Genomic DNA, 25,770 nt, shown 5'->3' on the forward strand with positions numbered 1-25,770 from the left:
CTGAACCCAGGGTCTCCCCCACATGAGCCAAGTGCTCTCACCAAGCTACAGCCTCAGCCTTCAAGTGGTCTTTCTACTTCCAGACCCCAGGACACCTTCTCCTGGGCAAAGACCTCACTAACTTTTCTCTTTCCCAGTAGAACTTTCTACTCCTCAGAAACAGAGACCCTGAACCTGGGAGCTGTGATTGTCAAGGAACTCAATGAATTAATCTGTGCATTAGGAGCAGCCAGCAGCCAGCTTTTGCTGGTTCATCTAAGAGGATTTAGGCCACTGGAATGACTTGTTGTATTTGTTTCTTACTTATGAGTAGCAGAGGAAATGAAAACACAAATTGCTGATAGTGCCAAGAGTACAGGACTCACAGGCTCTATATGGAAAGTGGGCACCTAAGTGTAACCTACTGGGCATGTTCAGCCCCAGACGTATGTGGGATTCCAGTTGCATCTGCTCCCCTGCTAAGAGTAAGATCTGGGAGATAAGGGGACACAGCAGGAGATGAGGCGTGGTTGAACATTTCATTCTATGCTGAACTCTATCAGTGTCTGTGACCACGCATTTTGCTGTGCTATGATTATATGTATATATAATTATAGATTATACTTTAATACTTTTCTTGGGAGACATATCAATGACACTATCCATGCAAGTATGAGTTTGCTTATAACTGAAGACACATCCGATCACTTGCAGAAACAAACCTCTGGACTCCAGTCAGCTAACATGCTGGAGAAGGCCCTGAGGCTGTGGCTAGGGGCGGGGTGATGCTTACTTCACCAGTTGCCATTAATACAATGCTTGCTGTCAAACGAAGGGCCGGCCGCTGGGCTAGGTTAAAGCTGAATTTCCAGCCTTGAGAAATTAAGCTTCACATGTTGATGCTTATGAAGGGATTTTGCTCCATCTGTAGGAAAATACTTCCCAAGTGCTACGCTTACCTCGGCTATGTGCTGAATCAAGAAAAGGACTGAGAAACAGTAAAAAATAAATAGCATGCCCACCTAGAAAAGATAACCCAGAGCACTGTGAACATGACGAATGCTTTGGACAGCTGTTCACACATCGGTGCCGGATTCTCAGAACTATAAGCAACTGTGAAAATCATGGGGATATGCTTTTATTAAGCCCTCTCCCACTCTGTCTTGAAATGGCATTATGATTGCTTTTCTGCAAGTAAGTGCAAGCTTTAAGAGATTGAAATATACATAGAAACACTTCCCTGCAACCGCAATAAGATTTTAAAATCCCCACTGTAGAAATAATGTATCAATTAAAATAGCATTTATAACTAAATATGTTTAAATGCTTCTTCATAAAAAGGCTAAAACTTAAACTCATTTTAAATAACCATCTGCTTCTGTGATATAAAATTTTTAGTATCATTGTGTAATTAATATTAATAACACTTTCTGTTAATAATCTTATCTGTCAGATAATCAGGCAGAGATTTAACATAAGATACACCCATTGACAGAAGCTTAAAGATGCAAAACTACAGAATATAAACACGAATGGAGAAATGTACGGTGCCAGCCATCCTCTGTCTCTGTGAGTCCATGTCCTCACAGCCATTTGAGGAGGTTTTTCTAACTGTCCTTTCTCAGGGCTCGCTTTTATTGACACTTCTTCATGCCTTATTTTCTTAAATGCCCTTTAGGTCTCTACACATTTACAACTTCTTACACAGGAGGCAAGGAAAGCCTGAGAATGATCTGACCTACCATGGGCTGTAGCGATAGCCTGGTTGGTAAAGTGTTAGCCATGCAAGTGTGAAGACCTAGGTTCAAGACTATGAAACCATGTTAAAAAAAAAAAAATCCAAGTGTGGTGGTGTGCACTTGAAATTCCAGAATTTGGGGCTGGACAGATGTCTTGGTAGTTAAGAGTGCTGGCCAGTCTTCTAGAGGATACAGGTTCAATTCCCAACAGTCATATGACAGCTCACAACTGTCTTTAATTCCAATCCAAGGTATCCATCCAACAACATCCTCTGGCCTCTGTGGGTACCAGGAACACAGAGACATACACTCAAGGAAAACACCCATAAACATTAACCGCCCCCCCCAAAGACCCTGAAAAACCAAAAAACTTGTAGCTCTGTGGACTACGGTGGTTTGTGTAAGATATTCTCCCATATGTCTTAGGCATCCCTGTTTCTGAAGACTTAAGAGGTATGGAGTTGTTTGAGGAAGCATGTCACTAGGGGTGGTCTTTGAAATTTCAAAAAGTCAGATAGGGCATTCCCAGTAAATACTCTCTACAGTTCAGAGACATGAGCTCTTAGCTGCTCCTGCCATTATGGATGGTTACCACTCCAGAACTGCAAGCCAAATAAACACTTTCTGCTATAACATGCCTTGGTTGTGGTGGTTTATCTCAGCAATAGAAGAGTAACTTAAGACAGGGAGGCAGAGACATTTGCTGGCCAACCTAGCCAAACTGGCACATTCCAAGCAAAAGTCAGACCCTCTATCTCAAAATACAAGGTAGATGGTGTCCTCAGGAACAACACATGAGGCTGACCCTGGCCTCCACACACAACAGACGCATCTACACTCTCACACGAAGGCACAAGACCTAAATTATGCCAACTGTTGATGACTGCAGGCGATGGTAGCATTACAGTTTTTCATATTGCTGGACTGCCAGACTGAATTTCTGACCAAACCACAGAAATTCCAAGGGAGTATTTTCTAGGCCTAAGAATGGCACTCAACTATGGGACAAAGTCTTGTCAGAAATGCATGGAAGATCATTCAGTCTTCTTTAAAGTTGAAGAAATAATACACACACTCAAGATGTCATTTATGCTTTCCCGCCAAACTATAATGGACGCTGAAGTAGTCTACCTTAAACTAAAGACAAAAAACAAAACAAAAAATTGTAACTGAAAATGTAAGGGCCCCAAACAACAACAACAAACCCAGCTAAATAATTTCATAAAGTTCTGGAGTTAAGCTTAAGAATTGAAGCAACTAAAATACAGTGCTGTGTTAGGGTAGTGAAAAACGGTCCCTGTGTTGGCAAACTTTGCGTCAACACAAGCTAGAGTTGTTTGAGAAGAGGAACTTTAACTGAGAAAATACCTCCATGAGATCAGGCTGTAGCAAGCCTGTAGAGCATTTTCTTAGTGGTTGATGTGGATGGGCACAGCCCATCGTGTATCACCATGGTCCTGGGTTCTGTAAGCAAGCAGGATGGAGCAGGCCAGTAAGCAGCACCCCTCCAGGGCCTCTCCACTGGCCCCTGCTTTCAGGTTCTTGCCCTGTGTGACTTCCTTTAATAATAAAAAACGACAAAGAAGTATAAGCCAAATGACCCTTTTCAGCCCTAAGTTGCTTTGGCCATAGTGTTTCATTATAAGACAGCTATAAAGCAGGGACTGTGTGTGGTGGTGGTGCTGGACCTAAAGTCCCAGGAGATGATGGGAGATGAGACAAACTGCCTTGCTGTTCCTGCCCCTGTCTGTCACTCTTCATATAACTCACGTGGATCCTGACCGACTTAAAAATCCCAGCACAGTCCCTTTGGGAGTCATCTGGGCACATTACTGCCACGTCATGACCCATTTTGTAGTCTTTCTGTGCCTCACCTCCACCTGTTGCCCTGATGTCCACCCACTGAGCTCCAAGGATGCCTTGTGCCACGTCTCAGTCACCACATGCCCTCCTTATGTATATACCACATGCTCTCAGCCTAAAGAGATCCATGTGGTACATCTCTCTTCTTGGGAACTACTACCAATGTGTGCCAGGGCCCCACTGTTCATGAGGAAGGGCTTACTGCTCTAATCATCCCTTCGTATCTCCAAGGGACTGGCCCAGGACCCTCTGGGATACCAAAAGCAATGGATGTCTCTCATATGGAAGGAACTCATACACATTCTCCAGACTATTCAATACCCTGACCAGCACAGATGCCGAGTACATGGGTACTGCTTCAGGACAGTGACATGTCTGCACCTGTTCAGTATAGATGCATGGTTTCTCTGTGTATATGTCTGATTGGTATAGGATTCAAGCAAAGGCACCAGGTCGGAGGGTAGTCCGGATCTGCTGAGTGAACGAATGCTGTTTGTGGCCAGTAGAAGCATAGTAACCTGAGTGTGAGATCGTGCGGGAAGGCCCGATCATGAAGACATCTCTTCTCCTCCTCCCACTTTCTCTCCACTTGACAAATACATTTCAATTTGTTTTCTCATCGATTATCTGTCGCTCTCCAACCTGGAGAGACTCTGGAATTGTAAGGCTTCTACTTCACATCCAGGCCCAGGGTGGTGAGGTGGCACAGCAAATGGTCAACAAGCACTTGTGGGACATAATGGCAAGAGCTGCTAAGTGACACCACATAGACAGATCTCCACCGAACTGGCCTCTGACTGTCCTCATGACTCAGTGTCTTAGCTCCCTTTCCTTGCGGACAGAGTCATTCAGGGGAAAAAGGTTTCAGGGCTCAGTCACAGTCCCGCGATGGAAGGAAGTCCCAGCTGCAAGAGGGAGATGGATGGCCACCCTGCAGCCTTAGTAAGGAAGGAGCAGACAATTGCTGGCGCTCAGCTGACATTCTTGCCACACTGAGGCTGCTCAAGTGGCTACACATTTGAAAACACTGGGGAACATTGCGATTCTTTTGGTCTATCTCAACCCACATGAATCCAATCTCTAATGGTTGTCCCAGAAATTGCTGTTTATGTATTTAGAGATTGGTACTCACTTAGTGGCACAAGTTGGCATGGAACTCACTATACAGCCCACATTGGTCTTAAACTCTTACCAATCTTCCTGTCTCTGTTTTCCAAATGTTCCATTACAGGTAGGGCCCACAGACTTGAGTGTTTTTTAAAAGCATCCAAGAGGGCAATCCAAGACTGAGAACCATTTTGTAGAACAGAAAGGTTAGAGCTTCCGAGGCAAGGGCAAGGAGAAAGTTGCTGCCACCGTGTGACCTCCAGCCTCCATCTTCCACCGTCCTATCAACAGAAGACAGTTTCTGAGCCTGCCCTGCCTCCTGCTTTATGTTCTCAATACGTCCCAGTTTGCCAACATCTTCCTGAAAATGTAACTCCACAAAGGAGCAGAGAGGGCCTGGTGTCATCCTGCAGACAAGCTGTGCTTAACTCCTGCTCCCGACCCTCAGGGCTTGGTGCCCCCTTTCAGCTGTTCGTACAGGAGGCTTGTTGAACATGGATCTAGTCCTTTAGCTCTACCATCTGAGCCGTTTTCAGTTCAAGCCTGGAGACTGAGGATTAGGTAAGGGCCACGGCCCATCCCCTCTGTTCTTTGCAACAATACCAACAGCCACAGGCTGCCCAGCCCTCTCCTTGCTGCAGGGTCTTCCCAACCCTCGGCACAGTGGTTTCCCCACCTCGTACAGCATCCTTGGGATGTTAGCTCAGCCCGATGTGCTCCGCATTGGTTAGGCTAGTTCCCCAAGTTCCTGCCCTGTCTGAGTTCCCGTCTTGGCTTCACTTGATGGACTGTGACTCAGGATACGTAAGCCAAATGAACACCTTCTTCTCCAAGCTGACTTTGGTCATGGTGCTTCATCACAGCAACAGCAACCATAACTAAGACAGACCTTGTCAAGCAGTAACTATTTAATGAATGTCAAGCTGCGTCCACCGGTAGTGGCAACCAGATTGCCACTGAGCTCATGATGTCACCATTTCTGCTGCGGCAGCAGTGGGAGAAGCTGTGTAGAACTCAAGATTGCAGACAAGGCCCTGCAGTGACTCTCTCGACCTTAGGCTGTATCAGCAGACCAGGCCTTGCTGCTACTGCTATGCGACTCAGCTAACCCTGCTCACGAAACTCTTCAGTGGGTGGGGTACTTACCCCCATCCTGGTTATTACCTACCAGATCCCCCTTCTTGAACCATTGTTACTATCAAAAATACCTCCAGGTATCGATGACTATTCCCTAGGGGACTCAAATCACCTCTGGGAAAGAACCAGTGATCTAGAAGACTCTGAACATGGGGTCTATAATGACCCATGACATGGGCTATCTGTGTCAAACATCCCTAGACTTTTGTCTGGTGGTATTGAGAGGCCTGTTGGCCTTTAGGCATCAAAGTCAGTGCTCCCTGTCCTGGTAACTGGGGTGCTATGTGGCTGTCCTACTTCTCCTGGGTCAGTAGCTACTGCTGGAAATAGCTGATAGCCAGGAACTAAGGAGGCAGAGTACAAAGTTACTCAGCATTCTGATCAGGAGGGAAAGAAATCCACCTTCCCCCTGTGACTGGCTACCCAGGAAGCTCCTGCTTTTTCTCAGACCACATGCAGAGAAGGGAGCCTGGGCCATCCTCCTAATGAGGCCGCCTAGCATGGTGTACGGAGCAGACCCCTGCTCTGCAGGGGCTGAGACAGGAGTGTCAGCCTTTGAGATGTGAGAGCACAGGGGCCGAAGGTTGACTAACCAGGGGATGGTTCTCCAGTGCAAGAAGCTTTGGGAGGGACTGACAGATGGGTGTTCAAGATCCATGGGTAAAGAGCAAACATCTCTCTCTTCCATCATACAGTCCCCTAAAAAAGTAAGCACTATAAAAAAAGAGACAGGTAATGTGTATGATACTATATCTTAATTCTCCTTGGAAGTCCTGTTTTAGAAAACAAAATCACAGAAGGAAAAGAATGTAAGAAAGACCTGTGTGAATGTGAATACTTATTAAGGGTGTGGTCTTGGTGTGTCATGGTTTTCAGGAAATGAATGACAAGATAGGAGGCATGAAACATGGTCTAACCCTCCATCGAAATTAAAGTTGCATAAGCTAACAACTTGGTCAAAGCCAAGCAGTGTCACACTACTGCCACCTTCTGGTCAGGTCCTAAAATTGCCAGTATAATACCCATAGATAAAACTAACAACAAAGCTTCCCAAACAAATACCCCAAACCATCAAATTAAAACAAAGACACTGAAGTTTTAGTCCTAATCCACAGAGACAGCATGATTGCTGGAGCCCTTCTGTTATCAAATGCAGGGTTGCTGATCTTTCTTGGATGGGTGCAGCATAAGATAACAACAAAACAAAGTGCAGATGATCACTAGAGAAATGGTGCATTAAAATAGCCATGCACAACATTTGCATAATGGGAAAAATACCTGAAAATTAGCAAAACTTAAGCACTTCCTCATCAGAACCCACTGACTAATAATAATAGCTCCTAGCAGAAAGGCATACAATTGACTGGAGGCCCACCCCACCCCAATCATGCAGGCACGCAGGTACAAATACACATACACAGACGTCAGGTATGACTTCTCTGCAGAAACACGAAAGCCCAAATGGTGTTTGTGCTCAACATTGCCAAAGCTGCATGAGCCCAGGAGCCTGAAGGGAGACTGCAGAGAGCTGAAAAGTTATATGGAAAAATGTATTCACCATGGCAGCTATTCACTGAGGCAGAAGATAAATTGTTAGACTGAAGCCATCTGTGGAAGGGTGGTGCTCTCAGAACACCCTGACAGTCGGGGAGGAAGGGTGAGGGTGCCACCGCCACAGCAACGGCCACTGCTGAGGCTATTAGCCAGGGCTGGCACAGCACTTGTAAGGGATGGTATGGATATGGGTATTTATGGCAGTGTTGGGGGAGTGGCATACAGGGTCAGACACTTCGAACAAGACTAATTCACAGGGGCCTTGACATTGGTTCTTGCCCTTGGCACAGAGGTGATGCATCTAAAAAAACATCTTGCCTTGACATGTGCTATGACAACCAAGTTTGCTATAGATGGCCCTCCAGGGCCCCCTGCTTGCAGCAGGAACACTCACTTCTAACACTTCCAGAGAAAATTACTTGTAAGAAGATGATAAATAAAAAATAAAAAATAATGGGCTTCTAGTAAGGGTTGAGGAAACCCTCAGCCAATAGCAGCTGCAGAGATAATTGTTCTGAATCTATCAATAATGCTAAGCTCCTCTTCATTGACTGCAAACACCAATTTCTTTCACCCAGGATTATAAGTTGGTGTTCCCGGGCTCACTACTGCCATTACGGTGATAAACAGTTGAGACCACAACAGGATCTGACATGTAGATCAATTCTGGGTCCATAAAAAGTCTACACAAGAGGTTCCAGGACAGGAATTTACAGCCACCAGTTTTTTATTCTCTCTTGCTGCAAAAATTACTTCTGTCAAACACTTAGGAGAGTGAGGAAAAATGTAAAAAAATTAATTTTTCATGTACTACTGGAACAGCCTTTTTCAGTGCAGAAGTGCAAGACGAATATACTCAGCGTTTAAAAAATTACACGGCGCAGCATGTGGTACTTAGTGGAAGAGGGATCCAATCCCCAGTGTTGCTCGCAAGCCAGCAGACAGCAATTTGAAACCCTGAACAGAGCTGTCTGGATTTTCTCTGAGGGCAGATGCCGGGCTCACGTTAGCAATGCCAAATTATATTAGACGTTTAATTTTAAACCTCAGGTATTTAATGTAAAGCTCTACAACAGTAATAGCCATAAAGCAGTGGGGCATTCCATCTCACAGAATGGGTTCCTCTTGCCTTCTCCTCTTAATTTAGCCAGAGCCTCCTTCCTCCAGTTTTACCCACTACAAAGTCATCTATCTAATTACGAGTTGCTCGTCGCTGCTTAGAGGCAGAAGCCCCAGGGGTACCTGTATGTCAAAGGGGAAAGATGGAAAAGTTCTCTGAAGCTGAAATCTTAATTTAGGGTGGACAGGAGGGCAGAGCAAACAGACTTCTAGTGCTGGGCCAGAAGATAAGCCCTTCACTCTGCTGGTGGAGGTCAAGTCTAATGCTCTTGGGCCCTGCCTGCGCTGCTGCCAAGTGGCAAGTTCCTGGTACTCCTGATATACAGACCAGAGACATGTGGTTTGTGTGTGTGTGTGGGGGGGGTTAGGTGAGTTGGTGGATAAAGTGATTATACAAAGGAAGGTCTTGTATCAACCCTGTGAAAGGAAAAACATGACGGAAAGTCCTCACGCTCGTCTCTTTGGTTACTGCCATGAAGGACAGAAGGGCAATGTCTGGTGATAAGAGGTCTTGTAATGCACTTAAACACACGTTTTACTTAACTGTCCCATAGGATTCTGTGCTTCTGTGTTCCTTAAAAATGGTGTGGGTTGAGGCTGGCCCCTGATGGATCTGCACACTAAAGGTGGAATGTTACTAACCAGAGGGAGAGACTACATGGTACCCCCGAGTGTTTGGGAACAGTCTGGGCTCCTGTCCTTCTAGCCAATTCCTGGAAACAGATAGTCCTTGGTTCAGATCACCTTTCCTGACCCCATTTCTCTCCTTCATTTGTGCAGGCTAGCTCGGAAGCATTTGCTTGGCCCCGTCTGCTGGAACACTGTGGAACAATCAGAAGACGGTGTTTACCCAAAGCAAGCGTCCTGTAGCAGCAGCTGGTGGGTCCACAGGGAAGACCTGACGTGGAATCTTTTAATTAGAACAAATTATGCTAAAATGACTCTCAAACCCTGTCTGATAGATTACATACAACAGTGGGAATTCCCTTAAATACCGGTGAACAGGCCACAGACAGAATGCCACAGGCAAAGCAAGCTGCACCAGCCAGTGCACGGGGCATGGTGCATAATTCATGTTGTGACGCATACGTCAAAAGGCAGTTTCCAGGGTGCCACATCTGTCCCCCAAGAAGCAGCCACACTTGTCACAAACTATGGAAATCTAGGAGAGATGATGGCAGAGGGAATTCCCCAGAACTCAGAAGCTGCACCAGGAATCTTGGAAGACTAAGAGGCAGAATGAACAGACCGGACAGTACGAACTATGTGCAAATGGCAAGATGCTCACCATCCGCGGAGGGCAGAAGACTGGTACGAGACACCTGGCATCCCCTTCAACTTCACCATGTCTCTGTTGCATAACCACAGGTAAGATACTTGTCCCCTCCTCAGCCTCAACTTCCAAAGCTGACCAGTGAAGAGGATTCAAGGTCTATGCCCTGAGCAGAGGACAGATGACTGATGGGATGTGCATGAGACAGGAGATCAAGGACAAGATGCTCACAGATGACTGGTGAGACATGTGTGCCACTGTCAGAGCAGCCCCATGGCACCATGCTCCCCGTGGAGCATGGATGCCCTGGGCACTAAGCCCAGCCCCTGGCTTTCACAGAGGACCTGGCGATGGCCTCGGTCTGCGCCCCCTCTTACCACTGCTGATGGCTGAGTTTGCAATGACTGTAGCGTCACTCCACTGGTCGGCACTGGAGACTGAGTAGGAGCGCTGGTGCATGCCATCGGGTCGGCTGTTGAAGGAGACCAGGCTGATGCCGCTTGCCATCTGAGACCCAGACGTACTAGTGACATTCCCTAGGAATAAACAAGTCAGATGAACACCACGACGGACTGCAGACCACAAGTCAGCACGACCTCGTCTAGGGGGCTTCACGCTGGCACACACTGGTACCTGACCTTTGTGCATCGTGAAGCATAAGATCATGAGGAAGAAAAGGGGGCTGTGAACGCCAATGGTGCCCCGCTGAGCCACGGGGAAGGAAGCTGCAGACACTGCCCACAGAACGGTTACAAAGATGAGTGGCCCTGCTACAATCTCTAAAGACAAGAGAGCCGGGCGGTGGCGCACGCCTTTAATCCCAGCACTCGGGAGGCAGAGGCAGGCGGATCTCTGTGAGTTCGAGGCCAGCCTGGTCTACAAGAGCTAGTTCCAGGACAGGAACCAAAAGCTACGGAGAAACCCTGTCTCGAAAAATCCAAATAAATAAATAAATAAATAAATAAATAAATAAATAAATAAATAAATAAATAAAGACAAGAGAACCAGTGAGTCCAGCAAAAGAGCCGCCACAGGACAAAAAGAGCACCACATAGGCTCACCCACTGGGCGCTCAGTACTGGGTCCAAGGGACGTTGTTGATAGGGCAGCTACCCCTTATGATCAGCACATAGCAAGTCTCCAGAGGTGCCATGGTGGAGGTGGGAACTCTGACTCCTGACCTTATAAAGATTCTGCAGAAAAAAAAGTCACCCCAGTGGCCTCAGATCTCACACAGACAATGAAGAAAGATAGTTCTGTTGCAGGCTTGATGATTTGAGTCAGTTGCTCAACATTAAAACACATTATTGGTCATATCAATTTTAGACTCAAAATGTAATTAGGTGCTTTTTTTCTAAGGCTAAGGCAATCATGCCCACAGCCTACGAATGGGTCTGTTAGAGAGATAGGGATACAGGGATAGGTGAATCTTTGGAGATATTGGCTTTTTTTTTTTTTTTTTTTTAAAGAAAGGGTCTCTCTACATAGCCCTGGCTGTTCAAATTCACAGAGAAGGCATGCATCACCATGCCTGGCTACTGGTTTCCTAATTTTTAATTTTCCTAGTTGTTCTGGGTTCAGAACCCAGGAAGTTCTAACCTGTTTCAACGGAAGGTTTTCATGGGGTGTGGCTATTAAGTGAGTGGGCCATTAGCTGTTCCCAAATCTGGCCTACTTTCAGATTTTCTCCTGGAAAACGAGGGGCTTAAAAAAACAAAACAAAAACAAAAACAAACAAACAAAAAAAACAAACAACAACAAAAAAACAATCAGGCTTCTCATTCTGTTAGGAACAGGGCTGGAAGAATTTGCGTTCTTATGCCCTCGGGCACACAAACGTGAACATGTATACGGGCACACACTGGCACGGTGAGACCCTTTCTTAGAGGCAGCATGGAACAGAACAGCACACATGCTAAGTGAAGCCTGGACTGGTGATTGTCTCACCGCTACAACACAGCACCTGAAGAGAGCCACCTAAGGGAAGAAGTTCGCCTTTGGCTCGCCTGTGAGGGTCCAGTCCATCGGTCACATTGTAACTCCGGGTCCAGTCCATCGGTCACACTGTAAATCGGTCCGGAAGCTGAGCACCACAAGTGCTAGTGCTCACGGGGTCCTCCAGACTGATTCGGTCTGGGGATACAGCCCGTGGAAGAGTAAAGCTCATGTGTGTGAGGGGGCTCTGGTCGAAACCTCAGGGCCAGGCTGCCTCACCTGTTATGTTCTGAAGGCCTAGGAGCGTCTGAACACCCTGGGAAGGAACCATACTATTCTGAGATCCATGTTCTGGATGACAGTGCCATGAATAACAAGACCCTGCTCTTGCCCCACTCCTCCTAGAAGTTGGGAGGGGCCACCGTTACCAAGGAGACATTACACACAGCTGCTGGGATTCTTCACATGCCTCCTCTGAGGCCACCCTGAAGCTGCCTCTTGGTAAACTCATTCCCATAGAACAGAGACAGCATCCTCCAGAGTGGGTGAGGGGCTCCCTTCAGAAGAAACAAGAGCTGTGCTCTGATAGCTTGTGCCCGCCATGTTCCTGCTGTACCACCTCTGCCTGGCTGTTCTCCTGGGGCCACCCACATGGGCTGTGTCCATTGCCTCTAGGGTCTCAAGAGCGAGGCTCAACTGAAAAAGTAGGCAGGGATACAAAGGAGGGGGGCAGTGAGAATCAAGGTTCCAGCTCTGAGGTTGTTTCCTGGACCTGCCTTAAGCTGGCTGGCTGCTTCTCTGCTGGCACCATTCCCACCAGCTCTGGTACTCATACTTTTCCTGGGCACCCTGAGGTCACATACAAACCCATCTAGGCTGTATTTATAGAAGAGCCACCACATACTACACCAGAGTCTCCCTGATTCTTTTCCACTTCTCTCTCACGAGGTCCTTGAAGATAGAGGCTGTGGGACACGGCTAACACGACAGAAAAAGAGCAGTGTTAGAGTCAGGGTGCGGTGGGGCACACCGAGAACCACAGTGCGAGAGTCAGGGTGTGGTGGGGCACATGGAGAACCAAAGTGCAGGAGTCAGGGTGTGGTGGGGCACACCGAGAACCGCAGTGCAGGAGTCAGGGTGTGGTGGGGCACACCGAGAACCATAGTACTGGACAGGTAGAAACAGGATGACTGAGAGCACCAGGCCAACCTGAGCTACAAAGAGTTTCAGGCCAGCCTGGGCTAGGAAGATCCTTCTCAGAACAATGAAATAGGCTGCATGCTCAGGGAAAATGGGAGAGCCTCCTCTTTGGTCTTCCGGGTCCTCTGAGTCTACCCAGCCTACAGAGACTCCCGCCAATTAGCAACATGTCAAGATGATTCTGCCTACATGCGTTTTTATGCCAGCTTTAGTTTACAAGGCCCAAACTCAAAATGAATTTGTCCAGTTTTGGTCCATGATAATAATGCTCAACACCACAACCAATGTTTCCTCTGTCCATTTTCTAACAAGGATGCTGTGATGGGCAGCTCTCAATCATCAATTTGACATACTTCAGCATCACCTGGGAAGGTAGTTTTAGTGAAGGGTGGTCAGTGTACATCTGTGGGGGGATTGTCTTAACTGCCTGAATTGATATGGGAAGAGTTTTGGGGCCCTGTATTGTAAGCACAGTGCATGGAGTGTGCTGAATAGGAAGATTGGGCACACTCATCTGTCTCTGCTCTTAACTGTGGGTATGATGTGATTAGATGCTTCACTTTCCTGCGATGATGGACTGTAACCTGGAGCTGTGAGCTGAAACAAACTCTGTTTGTGAGGGCACTGTATCACAGCAACAGAAATGAAACTGACAGGCATCCGAATTTTTAACACTGTCATCTGCAAAGTTTGCACTTGAGAATGGGGTAATCACATTACAATAAATAAATATTACTGCCAAAAAACCCAGCACCCCTCCCCCCCAAACAACAACAACAAAAACAAAAAAACCCGCCTAAGTAAAGGATTTCCAAGTCTTTCTCACTGTCTATGGAAACAGGCCTTGGAGAAAAACTTTGGTCTAGATAGGAAGTCCATCTGAACTCACAGGATCAGGGCAAAACATTCAAATAGAGATACCTGAAGGACTCGCTTAGGATTGCCAGTGCTTTGTCTGGTGGTTGGATGTCAAACTGCTGGAAAATGAAGGCGGATTTTCTTAGTGAACGTGCTACAGAAAGCACAGGCGAAGGTTGCTCATGCATTCCTGACTGCTCCTCTCAATTGCGAACCTCCTGCTGTTTGTCAAATGGAATTTAAGCACAATCTAGATGTACTAAGAGGGTGGCGAGGCAGCTCTGGTGTTTGGCACAAAGCTCACCTTCTAGAGGAGGGAGCCCCCAGGGAATCAAACAGGACCTCAGGTGGCCAAGGACTCCCTAGCCATCCTGGCTGCTCTGAGAAAGCAGGCACTCAGAAACCCTCTCATTTTACCAGACACTCAGACCCAATGGCAAGACTAGACTGGAACACAACTTACATATGACCACAGTTACGAAGATAGAATTCTGAGCTGGGTGTCTGTACCTGGAGTCATGACATGAAGTTCTCACAGGTAACATTTTTGTTTGGGTACAATGATTTTATACCTTAAGTAGAATTACATTTGGGAGATTTCAGCTCAAAATGTCAATCACAACCAAACAGCCCACGGTTTGGGTGAGCTAGGGTTCTAGCAGATAAAGGCATCTGTTATCTGATGACTTGAGTTATCTGATGTTATCTGATGACTCTTCTCAGGTGGTTCTAGGCTGTGTCGGGATGACAGTTAAAGCTGACCAGGGCAGTGTCTAATTTTTTTCCTTTTTAAAATATACCTATGAAGATAAAACATGTACTTCTATTTCTGTTCCCAAGCGAACATCACTAACTGGTCAAATGTTACTGTCCCCATATCCAGTGTTCACAGGCAAGTACCTGGCAGGACCTGGCTATGACACTACATAAGGAGCTCACACTTTTGCAAATACCTACATGCACAAGGAGTGGTTGTACTTAAGATACTTTTATTCTCTGAGCACTCAAAGGATAGGGCTCTCATTGGATGGCAATTCACTTCATGCTGGCGAGTTATTAATTAGGCCAAGAAGCGGGAGTCCTTATCTGTGAAGGATGCTGATGACTTTGTCTGACTGTCTGAGAGCTAAGGACCTTGACCTCAAGCCACTTAAGAAAGAAGTGTATATAAGCATCATCGCAGACACCTTCGAAGCCATGTTGAAGTATGGCAGTGATGCAGGGGCTGCCTTTGCTCCCTATCATTAAGTTGAAGGGCTGGGGAGCCTGTACCTATGTGGTGCTGATGTTGCTATACAGTTAGTGAAACCTATACCTGTATCAGCTATGACCAAGGTATGTCCTGAGCTCTTGCTACCCAGTGTTAGAACAGCAAGTGCAAGATGGTTAACAGGACCAACCACAAACTAAATACGTCAGGAGACGCGCAAGACACAATCACACCCCAAGCTGGGGCTGCTGGCTCTAAGCAGAACATGGCCTGCTGAGAGCCATGCCAACCCATGGCCCTGGGGATGCCCAGAGTGTCCTAAAAGATTGGGTGCATGTTGTATCATTTGTTGGCATGTCTGGGAAGGTGATATAAGAAGCTGGGGTCTGTGGGATGTGGAGGAGTTTGCAGTCTCACAGATGGTACCTACTGGAGGCCATAGTAGGTTCCTCTTTTCCGGATGGAGAGACCTGTGATGGGTTCTGATGCATAAAGCTCAAGCCAGTCACAAACAAGGGCCTGAAAAAGAAGCTTTCTGCTCCCTGATGGTATCCCTAGGGCTGAGTCTGCTGGATCAAGGACATCCGCTTCTTTTCCACTTGTATCCTGACATTCCTATGGTCTTACCTCACTTCTGTGCACCATCTGCGACTGTGGGCAGGCAGGTCTCTATGAACTTTGATTTTCTTCACATCTTGTGGGTACAGTCATCAGCACCTTCTCGCTTTGTGTCATTTTTCCCCCAAGGGTGTCTATAGAGCAAACTGATAACAGGGACGGTGCATTCCCCAGAGAGGAGTAGAATTCTCAACTACCTGTGATGATAATGTCACTTTCTTTTTTCTTTTTTTAAAGATTTATTTATTTATTATGTACAGTGTTCTGTCTGTCTGTATGCTTGCTGGCCATATGAAGGCAACGGATCTCATTATAGATGGTTGTGAGCCACCATGTGGTCACTGGGAACTGAACTCAGGACCTCTGGAAGAGCAGTCAGTGCTCTGAACCTCTGAGCCATCTCTCTAGCCCGATGTCACTTTCTATTGTGAAGGAAGAATAGCTGGCTTGACCACTCTATAGGATTGGGCTATCCTGAAGTTAGGGTTCTTTACTCTAACAGTATGCTATATGCTGTGTCTCCTTGGGAGAACTGTGGCTGAGGTGGTGACAATGCCTACCTCTGGCTACTGTTGCTTCTGGGTGAGCTGTCATGGGCTCTGGCTCCTAAGTCTTATACGCCATGTAACTGGTTGGAGCACAAGGAGGCTGAACCTGACTCCTATTGTTCTTGTCCCCATTCCTGTACTGACCTCTTCTTACACACCTTGGTCTCATCTCATTCAGCCCCTCTGCATCAGGCATGGATGTCCTTAAGAAACCTGTAATTTAGGTTACCTGAAGGGATCACACACTCACAGTGTCCCCCATTTACAGCAGTGACACAAAAGTCTTGAGAGGGCATAAGGGGCGGAAAGCTCCCCCTGCTGGAAGGTCTGGAAAGGCCTTTTTGAAACACTGCAAAGTAGAATTTCGGAGCCTCTACCCCTGGGTGGCGGATGACTGGAGCCTGCAGAGGACACACACCGTGCTCCCTCAGGGCAGCCTGACCATTCTCTTTGATTGACTCCTCAGAAAGCAACGCTCCACAGTGTTCTAGTCCAGTTCATGTCTCTTAAAATTTTGTCTCTCCTTTTAACCCCCCACCAGGTCACATGCCCAGATAGATTCAAACATGTCTACACAAAAGCACAAAGTTGCTCACTGTGGTAGCTCTTTAGAGTCTCACGCTGGATGTGAACAGTTATGTACACTTTCCAAGGGACACCACAGCATCTCTATACCACACCAAGAACGGAGGAGCCATTGACCAATGGTAGAAGATGAATGGCAGAGAGACCATGGGGTAGGTGACAGCAAGAAGCAGGACTCAGGCTGTCAGGACTGGGTTCAAGGGGCATGTTCTATTCATGGCATGCTAAGCCAGAGGGGCGACCCTTGTGTGTGTGCTGGAGGCAGTGACAGGAGGGATCCTGGGGCTGGCGGCACTGGCCAACTGCACATATAGCTGTGGTTCAGAATATTTCAATTTCTGCCAATCTTTTAAAATAATTAAATAATTATCTTTGCTTCTGTGTCTGTGGGCTTGGTGCATCTTTGCCACAGTGTGCGTGTGGAGGTCAAAGAACAGTTTCCGAGAGCTGGTCCTCTTCTTAATCATATGGGTCCCAGGAATCTAGCTCAAGCTGTCAGTCATGTGTCAGTGCTTATCTGCTGAGCCATCTCACCAGTTTGGGTTTTGCACTTTTACACAAATACTATATCAATCACATTTACTCTTCTCCCAAAATTACATAACGAGAACCACTGCCCTGGTGGTTTTCGAAGGCTGATGCAACTGAGGAAGCTTCCCAGCAGCGAGTCTGAGGGCATGACCCTTCTCTGAACAGCTTGGAATGCTGACATCCCAAGACGGCCCCTGCAGCACCTACTTTGGCTTTTTAATCTAAGAACTTGCTCCCAAATATTCCCCAGAAACCCAGGGGTTACTAGCTACCTGGCCAGCTCTGGGCGCAGGGTGGGAGTTTCCTGGAAAACCCCCTTCTGGGATCAGCTGGCGCTGGCCTGATTAGCAGGGGGCAGAGGCATTACCATGCTAATCCGGGTCCCCCAGCGCCTCTTCCTTGATATGGATATGCGCCTATGTTTAGCCGCCCTTCTTGATGAGCGCAAGCTTCTCGTGTCAAAAGCTCCGATTCTTTCTCCAAAGAATAATTTTCCTTGTACTTACCTCCCTAAAGTGTAAGAGTTGATTTGAAAAGATACTTACCTCCACCATATGCTATTTTTCTTTAAACAATTTGCATTTCAAAGTGAATATGGCATTTATATCTGAATGAGCATCAGTATGTTGCCTGAACTGATCTCAAATGAGCGTGAAAAAGATGCTGCTTTTCTATTGAAGGAGGATGTTTTCATCCCCCAAATGACATCAAAGGCAGACTTCCTCTTTTAAGCTATAGGCTTAGTACATTAAAAATAGCTTGCTCTGATTTAAAAAAAAAAAATACTCTGAGAAGATAGCTTTCCACAGCGTTCAAGTATACATTCATCAACAATCGTCCCTTTAAAATACATTTTCATCACCTATTCAATTTCTGTCTATCTTCACAAACAGGATGGAACTTTACCAAAGAGTTTAACTAAGGGTGGGGGGTGACCCCAAACAATCCTTGGCTTTGGATTTACTGATTAAATAAGGATGAAACAATTAATTGCTTCAATTATTACAGTGATATCATGGAACTTCCATGCATGCCGGGTGAGGAAAGGCCTGAAGAACCCCTACGAGCGCCAGATCAGGAACTGACCTAGTAGAATACTAACTTTAAAAACCAACATCCCAACCTGTCACTATCAGAATCTAGTGGGGAAAAGCCCACTTCTGTGTGGGGCCTTCACTCTACAAACAGAGAAGATATCTCAGGTTCAGGCTCTCAAAGCTGATAGGGGGTCATTGGAATCACTGTTGGACAACAGAGGCTATTCCAACGGCCACATCACTCCAAGCTAGGCCTTCGCCATCTGTTCCGTCCTCTAATTATAGCCCGAAAAGAATATAATTCACAACACTACCGTAAAAAGTGAGCTACAAATGATTTAAGTGCCGTGAGAGGGGCTGTTCACTCCAGTATTTGCATTGGAAAGCTGCCCTCCTTTTGGCAATCAGAATTTCAGCCTAAGAGGATTTGTTTTTTTCCAAGGACAAGTTCAGTGCCTTTTCTTCAGGTGCAGGAGTCTCGCCCTGCATGCTATGTATGGTTCCTGTTTTGTAGACAGGTGCAATTCAACATGCCCACTACTAGACATGACTGGGATTATTTTACTGTAGGGTACATCTTTCTGCTACTGTACTTTCTATATTGTGTTTCTCACAGGAAGAAAAGCTGGTCTAGACTTCAGTGCAGTGAAATGTATCTGACTACTGAATTCTCAGAATGACTACACTCATAATTCAAAAAGTCTAGAACTACAAAGTTGAGTGGTTCCCTAAAATCTGCAAATAGGTATTCCTAGTCCAATTTATCTTTAGTTATGATGCCAAGGAAAAAATAACAAACAGCCATTTTATTGCATAAATGCCTTAAAATCAATCTCACCAAGTGAGTACTGCGTGTTCTGCATGACAACATCGCACCAACTAGGATAGCATTCTACTGAACGCATGCAGATGTTTCCCTTAGCTATCACCATAGAAAAGATATTTTATATTACACATCTTTTACAAAAAAATATTGTGGGCATGTGTGTGGGAACAAGTGTGAATGGCGGTCAGAAGACAATCTGTGGGAATCGGTTCTTCCCCATTCTTACCATGTGGGTTCCAGGAACTGAACTTCGGTTGTTAGGATTGGTGGCACGTATCTTGACCGGCTGAGCCATCTTGCTGGCTCTGTGTTCTACATCTTTGATAGGACTGTCTTCCCACATTGTCACACGGCTGCCATTGTATATTTTTAGATCTGTAATGTCAGCTTGTCGATTCAATGCGGGTAACTGACGTCACCACATTCCTCTTTCTAGGCAGTTCTGGTTCTTTCCTTAGCTTCCCACGGTTAAGAACAAGGCTTTAAAGGACACCGTAGTTTTAGGGCTTGTTAGGATAACTCCTCAGAGGGTTAGGATTGGGGTTAGCGGTAGATATTTCTGATCTATGCTTTGGATAGATTTTCTTAATGATCGATGCCCCAAAGAGGACTGGAAATATTAGAACAACACAGTCCACATTTTACAAAACAGATAAGAACACGATAACGATGGCAAGACCATCTATACTCATGGACAATAAAATGATCAAATTATGTAAGGTACCCCACAACCAGAAGCCTCTGAAGACCTTAGTAGTTAGGAGTCTCATCAACAGTGGGGTTTCCTTCCCCTATAGTTTATTTACCAACGTTTTAGTAAAAGTTTAAAAATGGCGGCACAGCTCATTCTTCAAGATCTAGAAGATCGCCGGCCGGTGGTGGCGCACGCCTTTAATCCCAGCACTCGGGAGGCAGAGGCAGGCGGATCTCTGTGAGTTGGAGGCCAGCCTGGTCTACAAGAGCTAGTTCCAGGACAGGTTCCAAAGCCACAGAGAAACCCTGTCCCCTGTCTCGAAAAACCAAAAAAAAAAAAAAAAAAAAAAGATCTAGAAGATCTGTGTTGTGCTCCTTGTTCGTGTGGTGACAGAATCTCATAGTCCCATTTGTGCCTATGTTTGCTTTGTGGTTGCAGTTGGCTTCACTTCACATGAGCTCATGAACTCACCTGATGATGTCACTGAACACATTGGCCAGTAAGGTACTCAGCATCGGGGACAACTCAACAACAGGCTCACTATCAAGACACCAGAGGTCTGGTGATCTGCTATGATAATGTTTATAAAAATGAGTAGAGAAGGGAGAGGAAACAGTACGCGGGACACAAGGAGCAGTAAGGACTTTCTGGTAGTGGATACCAGTGAGTGGGAGAGCCGACTCGCGGCTAGCATCCCATCACTAGTGACGAGTTTTCTTTGCGACAGATGAGAGCATCGGCATAACTCAAGAGACAAAGCTGAGCATCCAAGAGATTTGATTTAGAAATAAATTGAAACATGTATTTCCAAGGCAACACTTCTTTTTTGTTCATCTGGGACAAACCACTCCAAGTTCAGCATTACAAATCCGTCTTCATTTTGCCAGTTTTCACCTGCTTACAGAGCACTTGCTGGGGAAATCCTGAGGGTGTTTGAGGAAAACCACCAGGAAGCTCACTTGGCTCCAAGCCATTTCTTGGGCAAGTTAACATGAGCAAATGTTCATGCAGAGGTGGAACCACTATACGAAAGGAAGGCTATTAAAACCTGGGATTTTTGTATAAACCAACAGCATAAGTCATGTATTCAGAAAATTAGCTTACAAAAATCTCTCAGGGTATTCATACCGGGCCCTTCTTATTTGGCTTAACCTCCAAAGAACCAGATGTTCAGTCTCATTTGCTATGGCTAGTTGTTATTTTACAATTTTAGAAAAAAATCCTATGTGTTCAAGTGTTTTGATTGCATGTATGCACGCCACATGTGTGTAGTCCCTGCAGCAGTCAGAAGAGGGTGTCAGAACAGCTGGAACTGGAGTTACAGATGATTTTGTGCTGCTATGCGGGGGTGCTGGGAACCAAAACCTGGGTCCTTGTAAGAGCACTAAGAGTTCTGAACTCTGGAGCCATCTCTCCAGAGCCTTTTAAGGTATTCTTTCTCCTTTATACGATTACGCAACAGGTGTCTTATGCACAAAATGTACTTTGATTTCACAGTGCTGTTTTGAGGGGAGGTAGCTCCTGTCCCTCCCAGAGAGGAGGTGACAGTGGCCTGGTGGCTTTGCCCTCAGAGGCGCTTACTTATATCCCTCTGACTCCCCCCACCCCAGTTCTTGCAGAGCAATCTCACACCTAGACAGAATGACATCACAGAGCAAGAAGGAACACTTAGAGCTGGTGTTAGCACAGGAATTAAGGCATTTGTGTGTTTCCCCAAGGTTTAGCTGGATTTCAGAAAGATAAAATTGTCTGCATGATGGGCCAATACAGAACAACCAGCCAGGAGGTTTGGGAGATGGCACAATGTCAGGATCCCTTTGAGAGGCTATCCTGTGCCAGTATGGGAAGGTAGGCAGACTGAAGACTCAACTCCAGCTGAGTTTACCCCTAGATTCACCTCACTGGCTTTTTCCCCCTCTAGAAGGCTGCTGGGGCAGCAATAGGGATCATGGCTTCTGCCCGCCCCAGGTTTGTCTCACTGGCCTGTCCTATGGTTTCATTAGAGAAAGCACCAAACTCAGGCTTTTAAAATGAAGAAGTTTCCAGAGTTGCTTTTATTTACTGGCAGGCTCACAGGTTACCATAGAAACACATAGCTCAGGGCCCACAACATCCCTAGTACACTCGCATAGAAAGCCCGTAGAATCCAGTCGCCAGGAAAGGTCTCCCTAAATTGGAAGCATATTCTCAGTTCCTTTTGAATTGCACCCAAAGGGTCTTGAGCAGAGGGTGTATCATTCAGAAGAAACTAAAAAATATCCTTTCCTCAATATTTATCACTTGTTTCTCACATCATAAGAGAAAAAATAAGCAACTGGGAGATGATGAGAGGACAAAAAGCAGCGGCCTTTGCTCCAAGAGATCAATCTGCCCGAAGCTCGCACTGTCTCCCAGCGTCAGAGTTTTATTTACCAAGGCCTGGAAACTTAAATCTGAGAACCCTTACCAAACAATTATTTTTTTTCAAACATTGATTATTAAATATCCAGTACAACTATTCTAAGAATCTGGTTCCCAGAAGCAAGTATCATATGCTAATTTGTAATTTTATTTTATTTTTTTAAGGAAAGTAATTCCCAATCAATTGCTTTTGGGTAACTAGTGCTCTTCCGTGTTTCTGAAGAGCGTTTAGCAGAAGTGTCGTTTCTGTATCAGAGGGGAGAGTGCTGTAACCAAAGTCCAATGCATGGGGAATTCTGGGTAAGCAAGGAGGGCCAGGAGAGGCCAGGCTGGAGGACCTGGGGCCTGATGTCATTCTCCAAACAGGCAGGGGAGCTGCGGACCTGCGCTGCCCACCCATACACTGGAGTTATTAAAATGTTTTCTAGACCATTTGAAACTAAACAAAGAAAAACTTTGTCTCTCTGACACAACAACAGATCTCATTTGGACTCCGTGTTATTATTTTTTTTCTTTAATAGCTATTACCAGTGTAACAGCAGCTTAGCGACTCCTCGTCTGCAGTGTGAGCAGTTTTGATAAACAGCCTCTGCGGGCCACACAACGGGGATAATGTATCCTTAAGTACCGCCAATGAGCTGCCATTCTGCACAGCCAATTACTTCTGTGCGTCTGTCACTCAAAGGAAAAATGACTGAGCCCATTAGATCAAACCTTTGTCACTGTTCCTAATGCACTCTTAGGCCTCATTAATCTCCGGGAGCAGCAACAGAGCCGCCGGTGCCTTGCCGCCTCCCCCGAACAGGCCCACGTGAAGCCTCTCATGTCTCCCCCAAGTGCGCGCGTTAATCAAGCTCTCCTTATTGCCCCGGTCCCTGTCACGGCGGAGAGCGCTCCCTCTTAAATGCTCTCATTATGACCCATCCTTAGAGCCGGCTAAGTGGAAAAAAAGAGAGAGGGAGCAAGGGAGGAAGAGGACGGGAGAGAAAGTGGAGAGAGCAAGTCCAATTCCATTAATATTCATGACAATAATTAGTATTCTAGGTCACTGAATATTCATGCTATTAGTTTGGTTTTTTATGGGTTTGCTGGATGTCCTGATTGCTGAAGTGTGGAGAAAACAGCATGGTTGAGACTGTAGATGTCAACGGCGGGTTCAATACTCAAAACACATTCCCTGTCGGCCCTCCCCCACCCATACTCCCAGCATCACTTAGCCCTCCTGCAGGCTGGCCTGCCTCCAACTGCTGGGGACCTCAAGTGGGGGAGGCGGAGGAAAAGGGGTAAGGTCCCTCTCACTGGGGCTGAGGTGCCAACCTGGGCAGGATGAAAAAAAAATAATTGCAGAAATCCAACAAAGACCCATGCTATAGGGCCAAGAAGATAAGCTGTGGTCCTAGAACAAAGATGTCACAGCCAGAAGTCACTGACAAATTGATGACAGGGCACAGAGCGGGGGAGAAGCCTCCATGGAGATCATAAAAGTCCCAAAGAACACTGCCCAGGCTGCCTAGCACTGCCATGTCAGTAAGGTGGGGCACAGGGATACAGATATGCCATCTGTCCCCTACCAAGTATTTGAAACATCATCATTCAGCCACCCCCTTCCCCAGTCTCTGGAAGTCACAGAGGCCAGGAGCACAGAGGTTAGAGTCAGGGGAGCTGAGGTGTAGAGACAGATCCATATGTGAGGCCCTGGGGTGGGGTTCAGCTCTACATCTCTGATTCCAGAGTGGCTACACCCAGTCAGAAGCTTTCCCAGGACTTATACAATTCTGTCACGGTGGTGTACCTAGATTTACCAAACCACGTTGTGGGCAAAAACTCATTTAAGAAAATATACAAGGATATTTTAACTCTTTCTTTGGAAGCATTTCAGGAATTAAATTTGGGGAGACTCTCAAAATGTAGCTTCATGTAAATCCCCATACCATGGCAACTCCAGACTCTCCCACAAGCGCCTTGCTGAAATAACAGAAATTAAGCACCCCCCCCACACACATTCTGGAATCCTGAGGGGAGCCATCTCAGGAGGAGGAGAATTGTGCTATGGAAGAGAGTTCAGTCAGGCTGGATGCTTCCATCTTATCATTTATTTTTGCTGGAGCAGATCCTTAAGTAACTTTTCAAAAACCTATTCAGACAGTAATCTTCTATACCTCCACATGTAGCCAACCACTTATTATTATTATTATTATTATTATTATTATTATTATTATTATTATTATTATTATTATTATTTCTGTTCTAACTGGCTGGTAGCAATTAGGCTGGAAATCGGTTTTTAGGGGTCAAAATGATTTGTCCTGAGAAGGGAGCACTCACACTGTCCCCCAGCGTTCTGCACTCAATGGTCTACATTGCTCTTATAGGTCTACAACCCTGGGGTTCTCTTTGGTCAGGGCTGTTCTCCTATCTCAGCATTAGGTTTCTTGTTTGTGTTTGCAAAGTTTTCTCTTCCATCCAATTCAATATTTGACTCTCAGATGGTTGTGTTCAATGGCAGCAATTTTCTTCTGTAATGTCTTTATCGAAATTCTATTTAATCAAGTTTATTTCTACTTGGCAGTTTTTAAACTATTTTTTCTTACATTTAATTATTGTGTGTGGAGGTCAGAGGACAACTTGTGGGAGTTGGTTCTCTCCCTCCACCATGAGCATCCTAGGAACAGCACTCAGATCTTTACCTGCTGAGCCATCACACCAGCCCTACTTATTTCTTTATTTGAGATGAACTTTCTTGTATTTCAGCACGTTCTCAAGGTTGCTATGTAGTCCAGGATAACCCTGAACTTCTGATGCTCCTGCCTCTACCTCTCCAGTGCTGGGATTACAGGTATTGTCTACCAAACCCAGCTCCTGTGGTGCTGGGGATCAAACTCTGGGCACCATATATTAGGCAAGCACACTACCAGCTGAGTTGCAACTCCGGAAGTACACAAGGAACATAGGAAAGATGAGGTGGATGGGGTTCACGAAGTAGTTAACAGGATAATGTGCTTTTCCTCCTTCCCAAGGCCACGGCAGAAATGAACATTAAGATTATAACATTTCTAGCATTTTAACATGTGACAAGCAGTCAACATTTCCACAGGGAAAAGGAAAATAAAAATCTCTAAATTTATTCAAAAAATATTCAAATACACAAGGAAACACAATCCTGGCCAGTATGGTGGTGCATGACTCTAATCTCTGCACTGGGGAGACAAAGGCAAGAGGATGGACTCTGAGTTTGAAGCCAGCCTGGTCTATATAGTGAGATCTAGGACAACCTGGACTAAACAGAGAGACACTGTCTCAAACAACCAATCACCAAACAACAGCCAAACCATAACCCTGCCAAGAGCAGATGTGCCAGTCTGATGCACCAACTGATGGTTGCACTGATCTTAGCTATCTGTTTATCTCTTGAGTTTTCAGTCTCACTGAGGTGGTGTTGACACAGATCAAAGAATCCCAGGCAAACTCCAAGATAAACCAATAATATTTTCTTTATTATTAAGAGTCAAACTCATGAAACAGGAACAAGAAGTCCAACCTCAGTTGTGTACTGCAGG

At 45.9% G+C, this 25,770-nt stretch overlaps 1 protein-coding gene across 8 annotated transcripts in view; it reads right to left on the reverse strand.

The window, feature by feature from the left end:
- Agap1 (ArfGAP with GTPase domain, ankyrin repeat and PH domain 1) overlaps window positions 1–25,770 on the reverse strand; it is a 457,719-nt gene that overhangs the window by 126,563 nt on the left and 305,386 nt on the right. For 6 of the 8 annotated variants that reach the window (XM_057751806.1, XM_057751796.1, XM_057751788.1 and 3 more), the window contains one exon: window positions 10,149–10,307. The exons of the other annotated variants lie outside the window; for them this stretch is intronic. In XM_057751806.1, coding sequence (XP_057607789.1) covers window positions 10,149–10,307 — 159 coding nt within the window. The remainder of the gene's footprint in view (window positions 1–10,148; window positions 10,308–25,770) is intronic. 8 annotated transcript variants of the gene reach the window in all.

Source organism: Chionomys nivalis, chromosome 2 (assembly GCF_950005125.1).
Source record: "Chionomys nivalis chromosome 2, mChiNiv1.1, whole genome shotgun sequence".
Taxonomy (NCBI): Eukaryota; Metazoa; Chordata; class Mammalia; order Rodentia; family Cricetidae; genus Chionomys; species Chionomys nivalis.